The 17,209-nt window shown below is 42.0% G+C and overlaps 1 protein-coding gene across 1 annotated transcript in view; it reads right to left on the bottom strand.

Annotated features, from left to right (window-relative positions):
* ATP10B (ATPase phospholipid transporting 10B (putative)) overlaps positions 1-17,209 on the bottom strand; it is a 79,857-nt gene that overhangs the window by 35,476 nt on the left and 27,172 nt on the right. Inside the window, exons 4-8 of the mRNA XM_056847969.1 lie at positions 15,831-15,916; positions 13,349-13,455; positions 9,442-9,573; positions 4,646-4,773; positions 1,889-2,141 (exon numbers count right to left, since the gene is read on the bottom strand). Of these exons, the coding sequence (XP_056703947.1) occupies positions 1,889-2,141; positions 4,646-4,773; positions 9,442-9,573; positions 13,349-13,455; positions 15,831-15,916 (706 nt within the window). The remainder of the gene's footprint in view (positions 1-1,888; positions 2,142-4,645; positions 4,774-9,441; positions 9,574-13,348; positions 13,456-15,830; positions 15,917-17,209) is intronic.

Genomic DNA, 17,209 nt, shown 5'->3' with positions numbered 1-17,209 from the left:
GGATATCTGTTCTACTTTGGAGAAAACCTAATCTCCTGGACCAGCCAGAAACAGCAAGTTGTGTCAACATCTTCAACTGAAGCAGAATGCATAGCAGCCAAGTGCGCATGTACAGAGCTGGAAGAGATAATTGAACTGCTACGTGACTTTGGACTAGATGAACTGACACCTGCTACAATGTTTGAGGACAATCAATCGTGTATAGCACTACTGAATGGCGAGAACTCTAAGAAAGGGAAGAGACTTCTTCGACTCAAAATGGACTCAGTAAAAGACAAACAAGAAAGAGGTCTCGTAGTAGTGAAGTACTGTGAAAGTAAAGAGATGGTGGCCGACATCCTGACGAAGCCACTGCCTAGACAACAGTTTGAATACTTACGTGATGCATTGTGTTTATATGTCTGAATGTAACTAAACCTCGAAAAGGGGATTGTTGGGTATTAGAGAGCGAGCTTTGTTACATGTCAGACAGTTAAAGGGTTAATATTGTAACTGACCATTTGGTCAGTGTAGTGACCATTGCAGTCGTGCCCGAGGGTCACGTATACAACTACTTTGCATGTTCAACTGCTTTCGATTTCTTTGTTAGAAGAGAAAGTAGTTGATCACTTTCTCCTTGCTTGACTGCTGAACAGGCAGGATGGAGAGAGGCTCTCCTTTTGCTAAGGGTGCCTACTCGTAAGTAAGCTTAGTGCCTTGCCAAAGGCTTTTGGCAAGTATAGGAAACATAGAATGTAGACAGATATTATTTGTTTTGTATCCCAGTGACTTTTTCCCTACCCTGAGTTAGAGTAAAGATTGTTTTACTTCAAGACAAATGCGTCTTGCCTCTTTTGTGTGTGTGTGTGATCTCAATTCTCATAGTTCAAGAGGAACGATCCATTCCCTCTGATTTGGTAGCAGATAAATTAAAGATCGGGGTTCCCTTTACACGAACTGGGGCCCCGATCCCCCAATAAAAGGCCCTGCTGGATCAGACCAAGGCCCATCAAGTCCAGCAGTCTGTTCACACAGTGGCCAACCAGGTGCCTCTAGGAAGCCCACAAACAAGACGACTGCAGCAGCACCATCCTGCCCGTGTTCCACAGCACCCAACATAATAGGCATGCTCCTCTGATCCTGGAGAGAATAGGTATGCATCATGACTAGTATCCATTCTAACTAACAGCCATGAATACCCCTCTCCTCCATGAATATATCCACTCCCCTCTTAAAGCCTTCCAAGCTGGCAGCCATAAGAACATAGGAGAGCCATAAGAACATAGGAAGAGATGGGCTAAAAAGTACACTGGAGGCCCCATGCTCTGGGTGGCCTAGCCTCCCTTCCTTCTCAGCTGCTACTTCTGTGAAACACACAAGTCTTTTCTCCTTGCTCACTGCTCAGGGATAGCAACCTGGTTGCCTTGTATTGGCTGCAATTGGTGCAGGGCACAGGTGCAGTTCTACAGAATTTTCTATACATCTAAGCGATAAAGAAGTCATTACAGCAATTTACAAATTAAACAAGCAAATTACAGATAAGCTGATTGTCTACAGCTACGCCCAAAGACTGAAGCAACATTGCAAATTGATTTCCTTTATTGGGGGGGGGATTTTAAAAAAAATATGGGAGGGGCTGTGGCTCAGTGGTAGAGCATCCGCTTGGCATGCAGAGGTCCCAGGTTCAATCCCTGGCATCTCCAGTTAAAGGGACTAGGCAAGTAGGTGATGTGAAAGACCCCTGCCTGAGACCCTGGAGAGCCGCTGCTGTTCTGAGTAGACATTACTGACTTTGATGGACTGAGGGTCTGCTTCAGTATAAGGCAGCTTCGAAAGGATGAATGTTCTGTCTTCTGTGGCACTGTCTGCATTACATGTTGAATAACATATTAGGTCCAAAAGGAATTACCATTTTCCTGATGCGAGAATTCCTTCCCATTGATTGTACACCGTCGAAACACCATCTTGTTCTCAGTTAGGGTCCCCGTTTTGTCTGAGAATATGTACTGGATTTGTCCCAGGTCCTCAGTGATATTTAGCGCTCTGCACTGTATGGACAGGTCTTGCTCCTCATAATACAGGTCAATATCATTATGAATGAAGAAAACTTGACCCAACTTGACTAGTTCAATGGACACGTAGAGGGAGATGGGGATTAAAATCTGAAAAAAGGACAATTTCCAATAAAGTTAGAAATTTATTAGCCGGGCTCCTTTTCAACTTTTCCGCAATAGCTAGGTTTTGTATTGGCTGCTGTAACGAGGCTTCCTGGACAGGGAAGGAAAAGAAGCTGTTTCTGCCTATTAAAAAAAACAGTAGATAAAAGTTAAGAGCAAAAACATTGGCACTTCTCTTGTCATTCACAGCAGGTACACTGATTATGCTGCTGTAGCCTTTGGGGCTACAGACTGCCGATAAGGAGAACCAAAGAAAAAAAGTCATTTCAGAATTGATGTGAATGGCCGCTGAGAACCAGAGATTTTTCCTCCCATATACCAGGAGTAAGATATTGCTAGAAAATTCTTATTATGGGACGAGGACACAATTGTGCAGATGTCAGCTGCAGCCGGAAAAACCTTCGGTGCAAAAATGTAGCAACTAATATTCTTGCAAGTACTCACATGGTAACAATATATATGACTAGAGTCTCCCAGAGGTTCTTTCTGAGAGTTGTGATTCATCCTACAAGGGTCCATGAGGAGAAGCTCGCATAGCTTGTAACTGTTATCAGAAACAAAGATTGTATTTCCCCCCTCCGCTTCCTTTCTCCCTTCAATTATTTTGGATGGACACAATTGCATTTCTCACGTAAAGTATAGCCTCCCTTTGGAATCCTACAAACAGCTCCAAAAACTATCTTTCACTCATATTAATAAAATTTGGTTTGCTTATAGGCCAACAGCCACCACAATAAAACAGGAAAATGAATGTCTTTTTCTTCTCTCAGACACTGGTTCCAAATAGCTCTACCTGGATATCTCCCAGCCCTCATTTATCTTCTTTTTCCACACCAGTATTACTTCTGTGAAAAAGACAAATGATTTTTGTTGACCTTGGCTGAGGAACCATTACGACAGTAACCCCCCCCCCCCAAAGAGGGCAGGGCTTTTAATGGCTGTGTAGAAGAGGGCATTTGGGCAGCTGCAGCTCATTATAAGAACATAAGAAAGGCCCTGCTGGATCAGACCAAGGCCCATCAAGTCCAGCAGTCTGTTCACACAGTGGCCAACCAGGTCAACCAAGGCAAGAAAAGCTTAACACAACCGTCAACGCTTCAGGAGGCCACCAGCTCCAGTCATCCTGAGATACACCCAAACAGAACTTCAGGACTAGAGAACAGGACATGTTCCTGTGAGGAGCATCTGTATTGGTGTAATTAAAAAGAGCTCTTCACGTGGGCCTAAGGGGCTTCCACATGTGCACACCTGGACTGCCCAATTTGCCCTCTAGTTGTAACCCCTGGTATCACATCCAACGTCACCTCGGAGTAGGGTTGCCAACCTCCAGGCGCTAGCTGGAGATCTCCTGCTATTACAACCGATCTCCAGCCGATAGAGATCAGTTCCCCCTGGAGAAAATGGCCGCCTTTGGCAACTGGACACTATGGCGTTGAAGTCCCAACCCCTCCCCAAACTTTGCTCTCCTCAGGCTCCACCCCCAACCTCACGCCGGTGGCAAAGAGGGATGTGGCAACGCTATCTTGGAGGGTCCCTCCAGCCATCAAGAGCATGTTTACAAGGGGTAAGAAGCGCTAGGGTGGGAAAGCTCTGGTGTGTGCACATAACTCCTTTGGATACTGGCCTCAGACTGCAGCCATGACATATATTGGGTAACTGTAGCCAATCAGGAGTAAGCCCTTTCATTTCTTTTGAAACACTTTTTAGGATAATCTGGTTCCTTAGGTTTCTGTTATTGAGTAATCATAATTAATATTTCACATAGCATGTTACAAACATACTTTTAAAATTATACCGTAAGCTTTTTTGCTCACTTTTTAAAAATAGATATTTCAGATAATACTGAATGTGGTCCTTATTTGTGATAAGAGGATGATAAAACAAAATCCAGCATGGTAAAGAAGAAATAAAACACAAGAAGTATGGGGTGAAAAATAATTAGTGTAGGGTATACTGCAGTTTAGATTTAATAAGGGGGAAAAGGCTATTCACTAACAATCTTAACAAGACTGTAAATGGGGAAAAAATGACTCCTACCATTTTGGAATATTCAACATAGTTTACATCATTACCTCACAGTGTTATCATGTGCAGAGTTACTCCAGTCTAAGTCTATTGATTTCTATGGGCTTAGACTGCAAGAACTCTGCACAGGATCGCACTGTTAGCCTTCCAGCAACTCAGTAAGGTGGGTCAGTATCCCCCCCTCCCCATATTGCAAAGAGAAAGGAAGGTCTGAGGCTGAGAGAAGGTGGCTTGCCTAAGGCTGCCTTGTGAGCTCATGGCCAAGGTGATGTTTCGCTTCCTGGCTCCCAGCTCACACTCTTAGCCACTATACAGCCCCTCTGTTCAATCTACAGCTTGAGCCTGCCCACGTTCACTCAAAAACAAGTCCCCCCTGACATTTCAATGGGACTGACTCCCAAGTCCGTTTGTACAGGACCGCAGACTTCAGTCCTTCCCCTCATCAACCGGACATATGTTCCCACCTGTAAAAGGATGATCATTGTCAGGAACATGTAGAAACCTGCCAGAGCTGGAGCAAGGTAGTTGCCATTTCTGTCTGGGAGGATGTACAAAGGGGGGTCGAAGAAAAGCCCATTCCAAATGCCGTGGCCTGCAAAAAGAAACAAACAAGCTACTTCAGAATAAGAGCACTCGGGGATGGGGTGAGGGTCACAACTGGCAATAGCCTAGCATTTCCCCCCTGTTTGCAAAGAGTTCAAATCCAAAAAGCTGCAGTAAGGCAATTTTGTTCAGCAGGATTCGATTAAATATCACAAAATAGGTATGAAACATGCATGGAGTAGGAGTCACTGGGGGTGGGGGGGGGGTAGGGTTGCCAACCTCCAGGTGGTTCGCAAACAAAGACAGCAAAAAAATTGTCAAACAGGTAAATGAAATTCTAATAGTGGTATTAATTTATCATATCCACTATATCAAACATAGAAAGCACACATCAACACATATTAATCTTGATATTATGTGCACAACGCTGTGATATTGATATGTACTTTGGCGTTTTTTGGACAGAAAATAAGCATTTTTTGGACAGAAATCACACTGATGAAGAGCTTTAATTTTTTGTACTTTGGCGTTTTAATAATACACATAAATATGATAGATCTGATGTGGATTTAATATTAAGACGTCAAGAGTCTAAATATATACATCTTTTTGAGACTTTATATCCTAAAGGTTTAAATACTTCACTGGATTTAACATGCTACCTATAGACTAACACATAATGCTGTACTGTGTCTTTAAATTTTGTACCTTGTGCTTATTAGTATCACATGTGAATGTAGTGCTTAAATTTGTTGCACTGTCATAGCTACTTTGCCAATGCGCAAGCAAGTTAGAAACAGCTAGCGTGTAAGTATAATACTTGCTAATTTGATTGTACCTTTTCATTTATGCCTTTTTGTCATATATACTGTATGAGTTGTTTTATTTGTTTAGTGGTCCCTGAGGAAGGCTTTGACAAGCCGAAATGGAATGGTTACCGGACTTCTGTTGTAACATGAAGTGAACCGCTTGAAGAAAAGGAAGCATCTTGCACCTTTAAAAGGACTATACTTGTAACGCTGATTTTGCAGATATTATGCTTGTACATGGAATCAATATCACAGCGTTGTGCACATAATATCAAGATTAATATGTGTTCATATGTGCTTTCTATGTTTGATATAGTGGATATGATAAATTAATACCACTATTATAATTTCATTTACCTGTTTGACAATTTTGTTGCTGTCTTCGTTTGCTAACTATCTTACAGCACGCTAACCTTTGTTTGCACAACCTCCAGGTGGTGGCTGGAGATCTCCTGCTATTACAACTGATCTCCAGCTAATAGAGATCAGTCCCCCTGGAGAAAATTGTCGCTTGGGCAATTGGACTCTATGGCATTGAAGTCCCTCCCCGCTCCAAACCCTACCCTCCTCAGGCTCCACCCCCAAAATCTCCAGGTATTTCCCAACCTGGAGCAGGCAACCCTAGTGTGTGTGTGTGTGTGTGTGTGTGTGGGGAGGTAGTTGTGAATTTCCTGCATTGTGCAAGGGGTTGGACTAGATGAACCTGGAGGTCCCTTCCAACGCTATGATTCTACAGTTCTGTGGTTTTGTGTTCCCCAGAACACCGCCCTTCAGGAATGGGCTGAATGTTAACATACTAGCATCTTCAATAAGGGGCAGTGTGTGTGTGTTGTGCCATCAAGTCGCTTCCGACTCACGGCGACCCTATGAATCAAAGTCCTCCAAAATGTCCTATCTTTGACAGCCTTGCTCAGACCTTGCATATTGAGGGCTGTGGCTTCCTTTATTGAGTCAAACCATCGCTTGTTGGGTCTTCCTCTTTTCCTGCTGCCCTCCACTTTTCCTAGCATGACTGTCTTTTCTAGTGACTCTTGCCTTCTGATATTTATATTATATTAAATATTTATTTCATTTAAGGGGCAATATTTATCCATAATTCTTCTCCTCCCCACTGTCCTACCTTCTTCGAGCTGCATTGGCCCCAAATCACTCACTGATCTTGGGGGCAGGTTTTCCAGTGTTGTTCTTCCTGATCTTAGTGCAGCACTCTTACCACTACATTACACTGTCTGTCTCAGGTGTTTAAAACAACACCACCCTTTCAGCCTAAAAGACACCTGAAGAGAAACTTGTTCAAGGCTCCCTAGATTCCTGATGACAGGATGTACTACAGAGAGCTACCAAGAGCTTGCAAAGACACATGCAAAATCTGCTCAAGAAGTAACTAGCCTGCATGTCCATCTCAAGTCTGGACCTTTTTAAAGCTTTCTTTGAATATGCAGCCCCCTTGTCCTCTTCGAACAAAACTGATCTAGTTGAAATTCCATTTCAAACCAAGAAACTGATTGTTGAACTGAAGTACCAACTTTCACAATTAATGAAACCGAAGCTGCTACTCAGCTGAAGAGGACTCTTCACTTTTGAGTCTTTTGTCCTCCTAGTCTGGTTAATTTACTGGCTTGCTGCCTTGTCATGCCACATTTCCTCAAGGCTCACTACTAGAAATAAAGAAACTTGGTGTAAATCCTTTCTGCTCTGTATTTTGCACTTCATTTATTTTGTACAACTTAGAAAAACAAGATACAATTATAGGTACTGGTACATTCTTTGCCAAATATTTATTTGTGAAAACTCAGTGGACTTTTTTTTCATTTTCATCCTTGCAAATGATAGTCACATCAGGAGAGGATCACTGCAGACGCTAGAAAGAAAGCCTTTTCCTTGCTGTTTATTGAAAGTGATTAGTTCTGGCAGCAGCAATCTAGGGAATCTCTCAAAAATGAATGATTAACTTCACCTGTGAAGTTTGTTTCTTGATCCAAATTTCTGTCCATGTTGAATGGTTTCCAAAAACATGTTCCAGGGAAACCTGAGGTTCCTCAGATAATGGTTTCAGGAGGGTATCCATGTTGGTCTGCAGCAGAAGAGCTAGATTCAGATCCACTAGTGCCTTAGAGACCAACACAATTTTGGGGGGTATAAGCTCCCTTCATCAGAGTGATGAAGGCTTATACCCCCAAAGGCTTATACCCCAAAAATCTTGGTCCCTCAGGTGCTACTGGACTTGAATCTAGCTCCTAGATAGTGGGCTTCTCAGTGAAAGCGACAATAATAGTAGGTAAGATTCCCTGGGAGACATCTTGCCTAACTCTTCTTCTCCAGCATGCAACCACACATCGGGCTGCGCTTTGGGTGTGTTGTATGGTGGATCCTTCCTAGTGTCCTGTGTGAGCTGAATGTGTGCCTTTTAGCATGTCCAGAATCCTTTGAAAAGCACAGTGATTTTGTGGCAGACATTCAGGAGTACTTTAGCAGACAATACTATGGGGAAAAGGTCCCTTAGCAACCGAATATTTGAAATGACTGTTTTAGGATCTAACAACAGAGTTTATCTTCTGAAGTCTCTCCTATATTAAAAGGTCTGCAGGCTATTCAGTGGGCAATATACAGATGAAATGTATATGACTAGGATCCAAAGAGCTACTTGAAGCATAGCCAAAGTCTTTGGCATGCATGTGGTTTCCCCCACTCTTTTGTCAAAAGCAGACTGTTGTACCACATCACAATTTGCTTTTGAAAGTCTCCTTAATTTCAAGTGACCCCCCCAGGGGATACAAAACAGGTTTTGTGTTCTCTAATATATGTGCATGTGTGTGCGTGTGCATGTGCGAGAGAGTAACTTGTTCTGGAACTTTGGGGATAGGGTTGCCAACCTCCAGATGGTGGCTGGAGATCTCTCACTATTTCAACTGATCTCCAGGTGACAGAGATCAGTTCACCTGGAGAAAATGACCACTTTGGAAGGTGGACTCAAGGCATTATACCCTGTTGAAGTCACTCCCCTCCCCAAATCCCACCCTCTTCAGGCTCCACCCCCAAAATCTCCAGGTAATCCCCCCACCTGCAGCTGGCACCCCTACTTAGGGAGGATTTTCAGTGCATCCTAAACACAATGTCACAGTTCTAAGCCGATTGACTTCAGAGGACTTAGAAGGATGTAACTTTTTTAGGATTGCACAAATAATCTTGTTTTTCTCCTCGCCTAGAACTCAGTTCTCTTCATGCTGCACAGCACATTGCCACCGAAAATGAGAGGAACTTCGAAAAACCTTTGTTATATGGTACCTGGGTCAGCTGTTCAAAGAAAAGGAGCCACAAATTTCATGGTCTCCTTCTGTGAATCTAAGCAGCAGTTTGGATCCTGGATAGAAAGCCCATTAAAAATGCACCCTATGGCAACAGCTATTGTTTTTGAAGCCAGCATGGTATAGTTGTTTTTGAAGCCAGCATGGTGTAGTGGTTAAGAGCGGTGGTTTGAAGCCAGCATGTGTAGTGGTTAAGAGCGGTGGTTTGGAAAGGTGGACTCTAATCTGGAGAACCGGGTTTGATTTCCAACTCTTCCACATGAGCGACGGAGGCTAATCTGGTGAACCAGGTTGGTTTCTCCACTCCTACACATGAAGCCAGCTGGGTGATCTTGGGCTAATCACAGCTCTCTTAGAGCTTTCTCAGCCCTACCTACCTCACAGGGTGTCTGTTGTGGGGAGGGGAAGGGAAGGTGATTGTAAGCCGGTTTGATTCTTCCTTAAGTGGTAGAGAAAGCTGGCATAGAAAAACCAACTCTTCTTCTAAAAAATCTATGAGCTGTTCAAAAGGTGGCTCATAATTGGAATAGGTACAAATTAAGTACATCACAACAACAAATGATTTTCATAGCTGAAATCAAGGTTTCTGCCATTATTCCATACCTACAGCTCCAACGAGGCACATGACGATCAGCAGTCCCACACAAAAGAATATGTCAACATTCATTCGTTTCTCTATTTTGCTGCGTTTATATCGAGGACCACTGTTATTTAACATGGCTTTGGTTTCATGGCCTTCAAGACAAAAAAAATGGAAGTGACAAGCATATGAATTTAATTTCATAGGAATTGCTGGGAGCTAGATACATTTAGATCTGTTCATGGATACCTGCAGGTTGGCTCCCGATATCCACGATGTCAAATTCATGATTTCTTAGTTTTAGGGAAGTTCTTTATAAGAGCAGACACATACAGAAACCTGATTTTAATATGGGCAGCATGCCACAACTTTAGAAGTAAAGTATATCTCCCAACTAGATCTGGAAAGGTTTGAATTGAAGGAGTCAGTTCAAGGCGAGAGAGCATCCTATAAGGGGAAGCCTTATCATAAACATTAAAAAGTAGCACAAACTCTGGCCATCCATATGAAAATTTACAATCAAGCAAGCCAAGAAGGAATTCAAGAAGAAAAATGGCTGAAGTTCTGTAAACGAATGATAACAAAAGAAATGTAACCACATTAGAAGAAAGAAGCCAAGCCGACAGGGATAAACCTTGAGATGACAAGTAGGAAAAAGGAGGTCTAAGTGAAGACAAGGGCATTGTAGAGAAGACGAATGAAGTCTTTGCATCTGTCCTCACTGCAGGGAATGTTGGAGAGATACACCTGCCTGAATCATTTTGGCAGGGAGGCTACGGATCTGAGGAATTACGTCAACAAGGAACTAATTGACCAATAATTCGACATGTCATTGGTTCTGGATGGGCGTGCCACCAAGAGAACTTCTAATATGTTATCTTGCCAGTAAAACTGTTCCCCTTATTAGAGTGCTGGAAGTTGGCAAAAAAGAATCTTAATCTTTAAAAATATTTTTGTGTGTGGGGGAGGAGTTGTGGCCCAGTAGGAGAGCAACTGCTTTGCATGCAGTAGGTTGTAAGTAAAGTTCAATCCCTGCCATCTCCAGTGAGAAGCTTCATGTAGTATGTGATGTGAACGGCCTAAGACCTGGAGAGTCATGGCCGGTCAGAGTAGACCATTCTGAGCTTGACAAACCAATGGTCTGACAACGGCTTTTATGCATTCTCAGTTTCCTTGTGTTTAACTTCCTATTTCTTCTAAGGTTTCCCCCCCCTAGTTCTGCACGTGTTTTGCTCCTTCCAGTGGTTGATTCAATATAACACCAGTTTTTATCAAGCACAAAAGGCTGCTGATTTAAATTACAGGGAGAAACGCTTCATTTAAAGCTGTGTGATGTCGAATCGACCATCAGAGAGCAGAACATGCGCAGAACTGAAAACCCCCCTGAAGAAACAGGACGTTAGATAAGAGGAAACTGAGAATGCATAAACGCCCAATGTGTTAGCCTTCATACCATCCAGGGAGAATCCATTATGATAGACCTCTCAGCAGGCAAGTTGATGGAAGGCATTATGAAGGTGCATACAGATACATAGAACATTAATAGTGAGGCTCCTTTGGTGGCATGCTCAACACATTGTTTAGATACACACTCTTTAGATACTCATGCATCAGCCTCAGGGGAAACTGGTCCTGTGAGTTTACCACAGAACACAGCCATGCAGTGTTGATTGGTGTTAATAATCTCCCTCTATCTTCCTTTCTAAAACACTTTTTGAACAATAAAAAGAGTCTGCTTTTATTTCTTAAAAAAGGGAGAGTGCATATGCATTGAACAGAATAAGTATACACATGGTCCATTAAAAATTTCTAAAAAGCAGACAACCTGGTTGAAAGCGCAGGAGGGAAGCACAAGCCAGTATTGTATTTACCAACCGATACATCTCTCAGTTGCTTTGTCAAAATGGAGGGAAAACAAACTTGAACTACAAGAAGAAAATAACTTTTATCAAGTTCAGAGGCAACTTACATGAAAGTCAGATTTGCTTCCTGACACTGGACTGCTCTGTGAGTTCACATCCCTCTTCCATGAGTATATTAGAAGAAGAAGAGTTGGTTTTTATATGCCAACTTTCTCTACCACTTAAGGGAGACTCAAACAGGCTTACAATCACCTTCCCTTCCCCTCCCCACAACACTCATTGAAATACACTGACCAGATCACAAGATTATTGGGGAGTGGTGGCATGATAAAGCATGCTATAGCTTTTCTTCCTTTATTGCAGGAGATCCGTGAGAAAGCCCTGTCATTTTGAACCATTATTACATGAAGCATCTCACTCCTGTATAGTCAGCAAAGGCAATGTTTTTTTTCCAGCATCTGAAAAGGGTGGAAACACACACCTTTTTGTGCAATGAACATCAACATGAAAAGACCAAAGTACTTAAATGTGTTGGAATCTAATTAGATGGCCGACCGATTCTTAAGTGCGCTTTACTGTTTCACAGCAGCCAAATTGACTTAATGAGAAGCTACCAGTGCACTTTCTGTGTGAACACAAAGCAAGCCAACATGTCAGATCTAGCAGTGAGTAATTTTCATGTTATTTAGCTTTTCCCAAAGCGAATCTGAAGTACCAACAAAGCAGCAGGACAAAAAGGAAATGTGTACAAAATTGGAATCAAAATTGCTACAGTTTCAGCGGATGAGCGTTTGAAGTTCGAACCATGAGACATGAAAAGGAAACCAGACTTTATTCTGTACCCCTCACTGCGCTCTTTGAGCACTTTGCTTTCCCCTTGCTACAAGCATGGCCACTGTGGCGCTATGAACTTGTAACAAATGACAGTCCCAGCACCAAAGATCTAAGATGCAAGTAGACAGTTTTGAGCAGAGATTGATGAAGACAGAATATTCTTAATGCGTTCCTCTCGGTCCTCCCTAGTATTCCTAAAAGTATAACCCTGAAACCAAAAAGTTGTCATTTAAACAGACGTATCAGAGGATGGCAAAGACTTTCTTTTCTTAGTGACAGTCTTGATCATGAATACAACATTCTTTCTCAGGGAAGTATAATTTGCAATTTGATAACATGCTGACATCTCAGTCCTAAGAGCTTATTCGGCACGTCCCGTTAATTTCAATAATGTTTATTTCCAAGCAAAGGGGTTTAGGATGATAGCCATGCGCTCAGAAATTCAATGGCATGCTCAGGAACACACAATAAGCCATTTAGCTCTGAAATCTTCTATACAGTATATAGAAGCTCTGAAACCTTCTATACAGTATATAGTCTATATAAGTAGCTTCTCCTTGTGGTGCCATCTGCCACCCGTATAGGACAACCACCTGGAGCAGCCCATATTCTCCTTCCTTTGGCCTGTTTCTGATTGCCCTTGGCTGCATCCACAACATTGCTGGATATTGTGTGATTGTTGTGCTACAGGAATTCAGTCAACCCAGTTGTGAATGACTGCTGTAGCCGAATGATGGTGTAACATCCAGTGGTGTGTTGATGCAGGCCTTGACAGAGCTTCTGGGATATCCAATTTGCTGAGCATATTGACAGGTATGTCAGATTTGGGCTCGTACTTTGTCAAACAATTTCCTAGCCATAACATAATGGCCATTTATGCATGGCTGTTTTCTTACTGTCACCCAGCTGACTATTTCGTGGCTTTGCTGTGATTATGCTTGCATTTTCCACTCTCCCCGAGTGTTTCCATGCGTTTTGCCCACGTTTTCTGGATTTGTGTTTAGCCAGCATCCAGAATATGTGGGGAAAATGAACGGGCAGAGCGAGGTGACCTCTGATGGTCGGAAAATGCAAGCATAATCACAGCAAAGCCCCAAAGAAGTCGGCGGGGTGACTGCGAGGAAACAGCTGTGCATAAATGGCCATAGGTTCACTGATATGTGGCAACTCTAGATTGAATGGACTTCAAAAATTCTCCGTTGGTAACTGGATGAGAAAGGAAAGCTATTATTACCTGCATAGATAACAATTCCTACTGCAGCTTCTGTGTTCCTCATTGTGCACCCACGAAGAAGAAGGCTTTCTCTGTTAAAACCAATGCGTGTGAGATCAGGCTGCTCCCTATAAAGAAGAAGGGGATTTTCCTTTCAATTCTCATTCTCTTGACATATACATACTAGTGATAAGACCAATTTATGCGAGAACAAGCTGCTCCCTACAAGGGAGATTTCCTTATTTTGTGTTCTCTTAAAAAGACGCATACTGCTTCCAAGGCCTGCTTTTTCAAGGGTGGAACGTGCTATGGTTTCTAAGCATGCAGCAGTTTTGTGCCAGTGAGAAACCAGAGCACATTACGAGAAAATAAATCTCTAGGTCACTGTGGCCTTGACAAGACCACGGTGTCCATGCTTAACTCTCAGAAGCTGTTTTTTCTCCAATCACTTGCTTTTTGTTTGTCAATAACTTTCAAATAGTGTTATTTTTCCCCTACCACCCATCTATCAAACTGGCTTTGCAAAGATTCTAGGTTGTGTGAGTATTCATTACAGAGTTATCTCACTATGTGCCTAAATCTAACAGGCAAGGGCGGGAAAATGAACCTAATCCAGCCTGAGAATCAGTGTGGTAGAATGTTGAACTAGGGCTTGGAAGACACAGGTTCAAATTTCTAGTCAGCCATGAGGCTCACTGGGTGACCTTGGGCTGCTTACTCTCTCTCAGCCTAACCTACCTCAGAGTAGGGGTATATTTGTGAGTATAAAATGGAGGGGGGTAAATATATATATGTCACCTTGAGCTTCTCAGCAGAAGGGTGAGATAAAAATGTAACAGATAGTTTTAATGCAACATAAGAACATAAGAAAAGCCATGCTGGATCAGACCAAGGCCCATCAAGTCCAGCAGCCTGTTCACATACTGGTCAACTAGGTGCCTCTAGGAAGCCCACAAACAAGACGACTGCAGTAGCATCCTGCCTGTGTTCCACAGCACCTAATATAATAGGCATGCTCCTCTACTAGAGAGGATAGGTATGCATTGTGACTAGTATTCATTTTGACTAGTAGCTGTGGATAGCCCTATCCTCCATGTACATGTCCTCTGCCCTCTTAAAGCCTTCCAAGTTGGCAGCCATCACCACATCCTGGGGCAGGGAGTCCCACAATTTGACTATGAGTTGTGTGAAGAAATACTTCATTTTATCTGTTTTGAATCTCTCACCCTCCAGCTTCAGCAGATGACCCCCATGTTCTAGCATTATGAGAGAGGGAGAAAAGCTTCTCCCTGCCCACTCTCTCCATACCATGCATCTGGTTTAGCACACGGGAAGAGGAACATAGTGGCTACTCATTCAAAGCAGAAGTCATTTCAGCATTTTCCTGCTGTGTCCTATAGCACTCACAAATGTTGGCTTTCCCCAGAGATCTAAATAGGTTTTTTGAATGACCAGCATGCTGTCACGCTAGACACCCACAGAAGCCAGCTGTTTAAATTCTTTTGCTAAATGCTGCTAGTGCAGGTGTACCTGCTGGACCAGCATGGGTGAAAAGCAACCTTGATGTAAACTCAGCAACAACAGTAACAGGCTCCAAATGACAGGTCTACCTACATGGCAGTTGGGGTTACCGCACTTTGTATTCCCAGCGATGTATTAAGAGTTTGAAAATGTTGTAAAAAACATCACTTTAAAAGGGTTTTTGGATACCACAGCTTATAAATGGTTGGAAGACGTCTTCACAGCTAAAGTGAACAGTATTTTTTATAACATTTTCAAACTCTTAATACATTGGTGGGAATACACAGAAAGTGCGAACAGTATTTTTTATAACATTTTCAAACTCTTAATACATCGCTGGAAATACAAGTGTGGTAACCCCCAGTTTTGTGATGCTGCTGAGATCTGGAAACAACGATTGACACCCAAGTCCAGAAATACTGGATTGTGGTCCTATCATGGATTGTGGTGTATGTGATGAGAACTCCCCTAATGGTCACAAAAATTAGCTACCAACATCTAGCTAACAACAATAGTGCTGCTTCTGCTTTAGGCGTTGTACACCATGCGAAACAGAGCCAGCACTATAGTTATCAGCTGACAGCCCTTATTTAATGGCTCTCGCTAGCAATTATGTGGTGGCGTGACTGGTGTAGTGATGTCTGGGAAAGTTTTCTAAGCTGATCCTGATAGTGCAACGAAATAATTTGTACATCTGATGTAATACTTGATATAGGGTTTGCATATTTCACTTGACAAATCTTTGAGTGTGCATTTTGGGCATCATATCAGAAACTGTATCTGGCTTGCCATTTGGCAGTCAAGAATCCATGGCAGTTTGTGTGCTTATTCAGTTTCCTTACAGAAATGTGAAATCAGGTCAATCAGCTTACAAATGTATTTTAGTCCATATTTAGATAATCATAAGTTTCTTATGCTTGTTTATAAAGTTTACGAGATACCTGATTGTAGAGTGATATCAATAAAGGGTAAGATTACTTACATATAGCCTTTAAATCTATTAAGATCATTGTTGGGGTTTTCACAAACAATGATGTTTTGGAATAATTCTGGGTCAAATTCAGCATTCTGCAAAATAAAACAAAGGGGGGAAATGTAATTAGTTCAGAGAGCCAGCGTGGTGTTGTGGTTAAGAGCAGCAGACTCTAATCTGGGGAACTGAGTTTGATTCCTCACTCCTCCACATGAGTGGCAAACTCTAATCTGGTGAACTGGGTTTGTTTCCCCATTCCTGCACATGAAGCCTGCTGGGTGACCTAGGCTAGTCACAGTTCTCTGAACTCTCTTATCCCCACCTATCCCACTAGGTTTCTGTTGTGGGGAAGGGAAGGTGATCGTAAGCCACTTTGAGACTCCTTAAAGGTAGAGAAAAGCAGGGTATAAAAACCAACTCTTGTCTTGTTTTGCAAACACCTGAAATGACTATAATATAGAGTGAAAAAAACTTGTGTAAGTGCAGATCCATTTCCATTGTAGAATGGAAATGGATCAGCACTGAGGCTGCAGTGGCAATATAAAGTTAATCAGTTATGCACCCCATGAAAGACTGTGGTATACTTTGGAACACAAACGTGTTATACTGGCATTTTAGAATAGGGTCAGGAGTCATTGTAAAACACTGCTATAATCAGATGAATTACATAGCAGTACCACAGCAGTACCATCCTTCTAAGCCCACTGATTTCAGTGGACTTAGAAGAGGGTTAGATCTGCTTAGGACTTTGCTGGTTAATTGTAGGTGCAGTTAACTGCAGTACTGAGAGATGATATGTAAAGCAGACTAATCTCTGACTGTAGCAATTATAAAGTAAGTAAAAGTAAAGGTTCCCTGTGCAAGCACCGGGTCATTCTTTTTTTTTTTTTTTTTTTTTTTATAAATTTTTATTGATTTTTTAAAGCTATAAATTCTCCATAATTTTGACAACAGCGTAAAAATAATATCACAATCGCAATTATATTGATTGTTGTCTTAATTACCATTAAACATAAAAAATATGACAACTTCCCCGTCACCTCCATCTACCTCTTAATAAAGTATTATTAGCCTTCGTTAACATATACTGATCCTAGCATTAATTTCATTCTAAAGTTTCATGTTTTATAAAGTTTTACATTCTGGATCAAAATAAAAAGTAGCCTTCCATTATTCCCAGATCTTGTACATTATCACAATGATTCCTTCAATACTCCCCTTTTCCCCAGTTTCTCCAACTCCACCAGTTCTAGCGTTAAAATGATTTAATCCCTTTATTCTGAAACCTTTGTCCCTTTCCATTTAACATAAATTTAAAATAGCCATGCCACCCGTCCACACTGTCAAAGCCTTCCAATCCAGCAATCATATTTAAGTCAATCCTTTAA

Source organism: Euleptes europaea, chromosome 1 (assembly GCF_029931775.1).
Source record: "Euleptes europaea isolate rEulEur1 chromosome 1, rEulEur1.hap1, whole genome shotgun sequence".
NCBI classification, from domain to species: Eukaryota; Metazoa; Chordata; class Lepidosauria; order Squamata; family Sphaerodactylidae; genus Euleptes; species Euleptes europaea.
This window is presented reverse-complemented; position numbering and strand designations above follow the sequence as displayed.